Source organism: Myxocyprinus asiaticus, chromosome 25, assembly GCF_019703515.2.
Source record: "Myxocyprinus asiaticus isolate MX2 ecotype Aquarium Trade chromosome 25, UBuf_Myxa_2, whole genome shotgun sequence".
Taxonomy (NCBI): Eukaryota; Metazoa; Chordata; class Actinopteri; order Cypriniformes; family Catostomidae; genus Myxocyprinus; species Myxocyprinus asiaticus.
The window spans coordinates 23,805,640-23,814,788 of NC_059368.1; the positions used below are offsets into that span (position 1 = coordinate 23,805,640).

Genomic DNA, 9,149 nt, shown 5'->3' on the forward strand with positions numbered 1-9,149 from the left:
ACTCAAGCCGCTAGGCGGAACCAGCACAAAAAGAAACAAAAAAGGCGCTCAGTTCCTCGGACGGTCAAGTGAATATTCATTGAGTCAGGCTCACTTGGCTGCAACGTGAGAACCACAAAATAACTTACTCCACTGACTTTATGAAGAACATCGCTTGCTGTGGGCATGTGAATGTTTTACGGCCATTCTTAACATCTATTCTCAATTTGGCCGGGAACATCAGTGCAAAAGTGACCTTCCTTTGATGTAAGAGTTTCTTGCATTCCTTGAATCGATCACGTTTCTCTCTTGTCAAATTCGCAAATTCTGGGAACAAGAAAATGAAGTGGTTCTTCCAAAAAAGCCTTCCTTTACTCCTCACTTCACATAACATGAGATGTTTATCAGATGATCTCAGAAATTTGGCCAGAATTGATCGGGGCCTGTCTCCCTCAGTGGATCGCCGAGCCGGAACTCTGTGAGCTCACTTGATTTCCAGCTTATGGCCTGTTATGTTGATCAGACTTGGAAAGAGCCCGTCCAGGAATTCCACCATATTCTGACCCTCTGCTCCCTCAGGAATTCCAAAAATTCTGACATTATTCCACCAATTACAACTCTCCAAGTCTTCCAACTTTTCCCAGACACACTCCAAATCCACCTTGGTTGCTAGCGGATTAGCAGCTAATTCCCTCTCTGATGACTCCAGATAATCAATCTGTTTCTCTACATCCGCCACTCTTGTAACCATCTCAGTGAATTTTGTCTCCATGGCAGTGATCGATTGACATATTACAGCAAGCTCCTCCAAGTCAGCAATGACCTTCGTCAGCATTGCCGACACGTTCATCAATTGTCGCAGAATTTCCTTCACCTCACCGGCCAAATCGACTCCCGGGCTTGTGGCCTGCTGCTCGGGGGCTTCAGCTTCAGCACGCAAGTGCCTTTTAATGTCTCCAGAGCCCAAGGATTTTGAATTCTTTGACATATTGTCTTCCTAGAACAGTTAAGAATCAGGGTGTATCGAATCTCACCGGTTTATGACACAAAAAATATTAAAACTAGCAAAGTGCGCAGAGCTTGCCATTCACACGTCCGAACCTCGCATGGCACCACGCGACTCCCTTTAGGTGCTTTTTTGCAAATTCCAAGTTGACTTTCATGTGTCTTGCACTGAGGAGAGGCTTCCGTTTGGCCACTCTGCCATAAAGCCCAGACCGGTGGAGTGTTGCAGTGAAGGTTGTCCTTCTGCAAGTTTCTCCCATCTCCACACATGATCTATGGAGCTCAACCAGAGTGACCATCGGGTTCTTGGTCACCTCTCTTACCAAGGCCCTTCACCCCCGATTGCTCAGTTTGGCTCTAGGAAGAGTCCTGGTTGTTCCAATTTTCTTCCATTTAAGAATTATGGAGGCCACTGTGCTTGTGGGAACCTTCAGTGCAGCCACAATTGTTTTGTAGTCTTCCCCAGATCTGTGCCTCACTGACAACTATTGCCACACAATAAATTTGCAAATGTATCAAAAATTTTTGCTATGTCATTATGTGGTATGGAGTGTATATTGATGTGAAAAAAATTATTTTAATTATATTACTTTGAAATGTGTAGTAATAGGCAGTATAAGTCTGGAGTATATATATTTCATTACAGGAGAGCATTTGGGCCTTAGCTGTGAAAGAAGAGGAAGTTCAGAGTACATTTGATACCATCAGTAAGAGCTGCGGCACTGTGGGACACCAGGTTAACACAGCTGGCATCAACAGGTCTGCAGTGATGTAAAAAAATGCGTCAATGTGTTACTGAGTAATTGTACCAGTACTACTTTTAAAGATAGCTTTCATATTTTTCACACTAGCCATGTGCATGATGATAGTGAAGAAGGCACAGTAATTTATATTTGTTATTAAAAAGGCTTTATTCTAATGTGATTGTGTGTAAACCTGATTTTGTGAATTTTAGAGATGCAGTATTATTGAGTAAACTTGAAGACATGGTGTCTGTTCTACACACCAACCTGCTGAGCTCAGTGCTCACATGTAGAGCTGCTCTACGGAGCATGCTCTAACACGGAGGAGCTGTTGTCAACATAGGTGAGCCATAGCTTCTCTATGATACAGATTCAAATTCATGCTTCATCAGCAGCTGGAAGAGTTGTGATCTCTTAATCACCTCTAGATGGCGCAAGAGCTCCAGATTTAAAAAATGCAGTATTTACATTTGTTAAATTCAGCTAGAACCTGCTTGGACTGTCTGGATTAGTCACATTTTTCTCTTGATATAATGTAATATTGTAAATTTGATTGTGTATAATTGAATAAAATCAACTACAGTTTTACAGTATATTTCAAAAGATGAGTTAGTTACAAATATTTAATTTAAAATCATTTAGACTGTGTGAACATCCTGTGGGTTTGTGACTGTTATATGAATGTTGGATGAACATTCTCTCATCATTTATTCACCCTCAAGTTTTTAGAAGAATATCTCAGCTCTGTAGGCTCATATAATGCAAGTGAATGGTGGCCAGAAATTTGAAGGTCTAAAAAGCACATAAAGGCAGCATAAAAGTAATCCATATGACTCCAGTGGTTTAATCCATGTCTTCAGAAGCAATATGATAGGTGTGGGTGAGAAACATATCAATATTTATGTCCTTTTTTTACTATTGATCTCCACTTTCACATTCTTCTTATTTTGTTTTTGTCAATTCGCATTGATCTGTTTCTAATCCACACCTATCATATCGCTTCTGAAGATTTATTTAACCACTGGAGTCGTATGGATTACTTTTATACTGCTTTAATGTGCATTTTGGACTATCAAAATGTTGGTACCCATTCACTTGCATTGTATGGACCTACAGAGCTGAGAAATTCCTCTAAAAATCTTTATGTTCTGCTGAAGAAAGTAAGTTATACACATCTGGGATGGCATGAGGGTGAGTAAATGATGAGAGAATTTTCACTTTTGGGTGAACTATCCCTTTAATGTCCTGTTTCCTCAGGCTCTGTGGTGGGTGTGAAGGGTAATGCTGGTCAGTATGTGTACAGTGCCAGTAAAGCAGGACTGGAGGGATTCACACACTGTCTGTCTAAGGAAGTTGCTACCCGAAATATACACGAGTCAGTTTAGTGGCTCCAAGTTTGTTGCCCTCTTTTTTTCCTTCACTGCTCTTACTCTCTCATGCCTAACCTGTATGTTTTCTGCCATATGAGTACAGATTATCACTCTCATTCTGCCCTCTCTACAACCTCTCCTCTGGACATTCAGGATTCATTCAGATGGATATGACGGCAGGGCTGGAGAAGGATGAAGCAGTGAGAATTCCACTCAGTCATTTTGGGGAGACTGCAGAGGTGGCCCAGGCTGTTCTTCTCTTCCTGGAGTCACCTTATATAACAGGACAGATTCTGCAAGTGGATGGAGGACTGCAGCTGGCCATGTAATGAGTCTTGGGCCACGTCCACACGTGAATTCGGTTGAATGACAACGCATTGATGGCTCTCATCTGCACTGGAACAGTTTTCCTTCACCAAAAACTGAGACTCCTTTGAGTTCTTTCTCTCTCTCGTTCTCACACTCACAGCATTTTATAAGAGTAGTGTGGGGCCCAGCTGCATTGGATTAAGGGAGATTCAGGTTATATTTAGCTCACTGGAGTAAGGTTATGGCTTCATGTTCCATACTTGGGATGACAGAGGTCACAGGTCAATGTGTGAAGAATATAATTCACTTTGATGTCAGTTATATTCTGCATTTACATCAGCAATGCACTGGTGCCCTTACAGATGAGCTAAACCCCAAAGGGCAATCCAGATTAATCAAAAAAATGTCATGGATTTACCATTAACCATATTCTGTTTAGAGAAAAATAACTTAGATACACAAGTAAAATCTGACCTTCTCACCATCATGAAAAGCTTGTTTAGCCTAAATGATAAAAGTTCCTGCCAAGAGCAGTTGGACACAACCCAGACTTCGTACTTCCAGAGATGTTTATTTATGTTACTATTCATATATCAAAACAGAATAAGAACAGTCCGTATACAGGCACAGGTTGGCTTGGAAAACAGAAAATAAATGCAGAATAAGAGCATCCCAATATCTTTTATTTCAAGGATAAAACAGCTGTCTAAGAAAGAACATATGTAATCACAGGCTTATACGTATGCATTTCTGTGTTATGTGTATATACGCTGCAAATATCAGTGTGTGTGTGTGTGTGTGTGTGTGTGTGTGTGTGTGTGTGTGTGTGTGTGTGAGAGATGATGGCTTAGTTATTGAATTACCCCAAAAATTATTTTACACTAAATTTAAAATAATAAAATTCTCTCATTTACTCACCCTCAAGCCATGTGCATGACTTACTTTTTTCTGCAGAACACAAAGATTTTTAGAAGAATATTTCAGCTCTGTAGGTCCTCACATGCAAGTGAATGGTGACCAGAACTTTGAATCTCCAAAAATCACAAAGACATTATAAAAGTAATCCATACCATTCCAGTGGTTAAATCCATATCTTCAGAAGCGATATGATGGGTGTGGGTGAAAAGCAGGTCAATGCTTAAGTCCTTTTTTAATATCAATTCTCCTTTGACAAGTAGGTGGTGATATGCACAAAGAATGCAAATCGACAAAAATAAAAGAACGTGAAAGTGGACATTTATAGTAAAAAAGGACTTCAATATTGATCCGTTTCTCACCCACACCAATCATGTTGCTTCTGAAGACATGGATTTAACCACTAGAGTTGTATGGATTACATTTATGCTGCCTTTGTGTGCTTTTTGGAGCTTCAAAGTTCTGGCCACAATTCACCTGAATTGTATGGCCTTGCAGAGCAGAGATACTCTTCTAAAAATCTTAATTTGTGTTCTGCAGAAGAAAGAAAGTCATATACATCTGGTATGGTCTGAGGGCAAGTCAATGATGAGAGACATTCAGTTTTTGGGTGAACTATCCCTTTAATGATTAGAGGAAATGTTGTGGAAACAATTACTGGAAGTGTATGTGAATGAGACGCAGAAAATACTGGTTCTATTACTTTTCTATAAGGAATTCGTCAAAATGTAAATGCTTAAAAAGAGATAGTTCATTATGATGAGGGTGTGCAAATGGGTGAACTATTCCTTTATCAAATCTTTGCCATCAATATCACATTTTGCATGCAAGTTCTTGCATGTTTCTGTAATTCCAAACCTGAAAACTGCAACCACCTGTCAAAGCGTTACCATCTATTCATTCCATGCATGACCATAATCATTAAAATCATTTTGAATCAATCATAATTGTATAAACGTCTTATCTTCATCCATACCAGCAGTTCCTCCTCCACTGCACAGCCCATAAACCTGTTTCCTGTACTTCCATCATAGGCATTTCTCATCACTCTCACTTCCATGGAAACACAACATTTGTATTCATCAAAACCTGTCAGTCAGCCAAAACTCTTTCCAATTTCATTACTCATGTTAACGACATATCAGTCTCCGCTTTTAATCTCTCCTAAAAACTAACAAAAGATGGGGTGGGACAAGATCATTAAGGCCCGGCCTTGTGCAACATCTCTAGACTTGTGCTGAGATCCAGACACCGCTCATCTCAATAGCAGTGTGCATCTGTCAATACTGCGGTTGACAGAAAAGCAGCAGATTGTTATCTGGGACCTCTTTTGTCATTGTAAGGACGCTGAGGCTCCAGGGACGATCAGGTCTCTGCAGCTTTAGGTGTGTCCTTGACTTTTCCCCACCTCTTCAAAGCCCTGTCACCCACTTCCAGAGAACCACCCCAAAAAGTTTTATTTCCTGTGCTGGAGAGGAAAATATTTCCTCCAGCGATTCATAAATATATCTAAAGGCATTATAACTAAATACATAAAAAGTGTTACATGTTGGCACTGTAGTAACATGCATAGCTAGATGCTATTTTTTATTTTATTTTTAAAGATATTCTAGGCACTTGTGAAAAAATTAAGAGATGACAAAAAGGTGATCATCGGTATACTACCTCCTTCCTCAAAGCATGTGCAGTTGTGTGTGTATTTGTATCTGATAGCAGATATGGGTATGATAAGTGCGCCAGCATACCATTAAGTCTGTTTACAAGCAGGATATGAACTCACAACCACCCAAATCCCTTCCCCTCAGAAAACATGACAAAAGTATAGTGAATGGTCTATTTTTCTGATCTTAAAAATCATGAATCAGACTCTGAAGAAATGCTGACCAACTTGCTCCCTTCCCTTCAGTCTGACTGAATGAATGGCTGTTAATCGTTCATTCGATCACTTTTCTCTGCTCATCCAACCCTATTAAGAGGTTCGTGCTGGGAAATGGGTGAGAATTATTGAGTACACTGGATATTGCCGATGCAATCGAGGGATAGTCTCCATGCTAGTCTCTACAGGTCATCACTCTCCACTAGGGCACCGGGAAGAAGAGGGTTGGAATCTGGGAAAAAGGCCGCCTTCACATCCAGACCCCGTTCCGTCAGAGCGGCGTAGCGGCTCGCTGATGGGCGGACTTTCTTGGGCTTCGGGGTGTGAGTCTGCTGCCACTGGGCTGAGGAAAGGAAAAGATGAGGAAGAACAAGCTTTCTCAGTTACAAGAAATCACAGGCTGCAATACTGATTGCAGTCTAGATAATGAGTAAATTCATTTTAAACATCTTATTCATTGAATACATGCAATCCAGCAAAACCAGGCACTAAATGCACTGAAATGGCGCTGCACCATGATACTGAAATTGTCACTAGCTGGGTTTCCATCCACATATTTATGCAAATTTTGGGAGATCGCATGAAAAAATGACATTCGACTTTGCCTTAACAAGCCATGTGAATACATAATTTTTTTTATAGAATATCATCAAGCTCTGGTTATTCTGAAATGCCAAAGCCTGTCATCAAAATGGCTACTATCTCCTCCCAGAATTGTCTGACACACTTTGCTCCCATCCAGCATTAGGCAAATTAGGCTTATCATAGAATGTGCTTTATTCACAAAATTTAGCACTTTTTGGTTGTAGCAATCAATGTAGCACCATGAACGGCCACGGAAAGCTGGCAGTAAATGGCATTTTAATAAAAAGAAATGTTTGTGTACATTCTCTATTGATAATAGCAGCAGTCATTCATCAAATGATGCTCAAGCGATGGTGAATAGTGTTTATTACCATGGCATATAACCAGATGAGCAATGCAGTAAAGTGCACTTTTGGCATTCTAAAGAGCCGTGATTAGCAATGCTGTACAGTCGCAGCAAAGCATGCCAGACCACTATAGTGTGCTTTTTGGGTGTTTTTGTGCAGTTACCCGATTTGCATAATTTATTTTGTGAACTGGGTACTAAAACAATGCAGACAGAGTGTGCAATTAAACAACGCTATCAATGGATGCAATTTATTCTTAGTAAATTCCCCCACAGACTGTTGCTCCTCATAGTTAAAAATTTTCAACTAAATGGAGACTTTCTTGTATGGCTTGGAATGTTCTCTTTCATTCCAGACTGTTAGCATTTGGCCATCATTATGGTGCAACTGAGATTATGACTGTGATTAAAAACACTTACGTAAGACTCCAGTACAAAAACTGCCAAACCATTGTTGGTTTAAACTTAGGTAATGCACCCATAGTGTTTAACATGTTGTTGATGGCAAACACACAGTACTGGCTGATGGGATTATTAAAGAAACACCACTGGACGAAGGAAGGAAGAGTGCTTTTAATGGATTAAATACTGATTTATTCCTCATCTGACTCAATTTATGAAAGCCTAATCGCACATTGCTCAGATATTCATGGTTTAGTGTAGTTTGGACCTTTGCTAATCATAACCCCTCTTCCTTGATACACTTACCATTTAATAAGGTATATTTCCACAATGTGTTCGACTCACCATGCACATCAAGACGTGCTGTACTTGAGATAATGCCAGCTTCATTCTTTGCTGAAACTGTGTACCAGCCTGCGTCCTCCTTCAGAGCAGGCTGGATGATCATACAGAGGTAACCAAAGTTATCCTGGTGCATGCTGCGAAACAGAATTTCACACGCATCAGAATGACACATCAGCAACGTAGTATTCCTTCAAACAGGATTTCTATAAAATGAGAAGCATTCATGGTAAACAACACAAAAACACAAACATAGCACTTTGATTTTAATCCACGAGTAAACCGCATCCACAAATAGTCATATTGCAAACTTTATAACATTTACAGTGGCTAACAGCTCTTGTCTCTCTGAGGTGGCATAGACGGTATCGCCTGTGGTGGGGTTACTGTGTGTGTGTGTGTGTGTGAGAGAGAGATTCTTTTACAAGGCCTTTTTGTCACCGTTTGTGTACATACATGGTTGCAGCCACCCTTGAGCTGCCATATACAGTATAGATGTAGGGTGCACACTAAGTGAATTGTGAAGGTGTGGCTGACAAAGAGAGACCAAGATTTGACTCAAGATTTAGAAAAATCCTACTTTAATGCAGCCCAACTATGAGGTCAATAGTATTCAAAAGTTGATCTTATTACTTCTAAAAAGAAAAGAAACTCATCTTTGTATAGATTATGCATTTAATTTCCTACAACAATAAACACTGACACAGAAATATAAATGTTGTACTCTGTGGCACCCAACGGTCTGCAATTTTAAGATTCAGTTAAAATTAGAGGTCGACCGTTAGTGGATTTTGCCAATACCGATAACTAAGGTTTCGGAAAGTTTGATTACCGATTAATTTTTCTTCAAAACCTATTTATAGAATGTTAAAACGATTTTGTTTTTCCTTACTATAATGGGCACAGACATGGTGGCTAAAAGCATCCAAAAATAATCCAATCCCAAAAGCAGTTTATTATGCAACCAAAATCCCTAGAATATCCAGAAAAAAAAAGATTTGGTGCATAACGCTGGACTTTTTAATATAAACAAGTCCGAAATACACCGAAGGACTCTTATTTTGAAATAAGACTTCATTACAATGCTCGATATATAATTATTTACCAAATTAAGCTTTTTATGCCTATATATTCATCAGATGAAGAGTTTTATATGTGTGTTTCACCTAATGAGGTTTATTTATAAAGGAATAAAAAAAAAAAAAAAAAAAAAAAAAAGTGAAAAAATTAATCTGCAACTATTGGCATAGATTTTTGCCGATAACCGATAGTGTCAA

At 39.5% G+C, this 9,149-nt stretch overlaps 1 protein-coding gene and 1 pseudogene across 6 annotated transcripts in view; one reads left to right on the forward strand and one right to left on the reverse strand.

The window, feature by feature from the left end:
* Positions 1-1,514: 1,514 nt before the first annotated feature.
* Positions 1,515-3,503, forward strand: LOC127415982 (carbonyl reductase family member 4-like; annotated as a pseudogene).
* A 458-nt stretch (positions 3,504-3,961) lies between these two features.
* The window catches only part of LOC127416221 (palladin-like), a 140,994-nt gene continuing 135,806 nt past the window's right edge, over positions 3,962-9,149 (reverse strand). For all 6 annotated transcript variants that reach the window (XM_051655444.1, XM_051655443.1, XM_051655441.1 and 3 more), the window contains 2 exons: positions 7,876-8,009; positions 3,962-6,540 (listed from right to left, as the gene is read on the reverse strand). In XM_051655444.1, the coding sequence (XP_051511404.1) occupies positions 6,380-6,540; positions 7,876-8,009 (295 nt within the window). In that variant the 3' untranslated portion in view covers positions 3,962-6,379. The remainder of the gene's footprint in view (positions 6,541-7,875; positions 8,010-9,149) is intronic.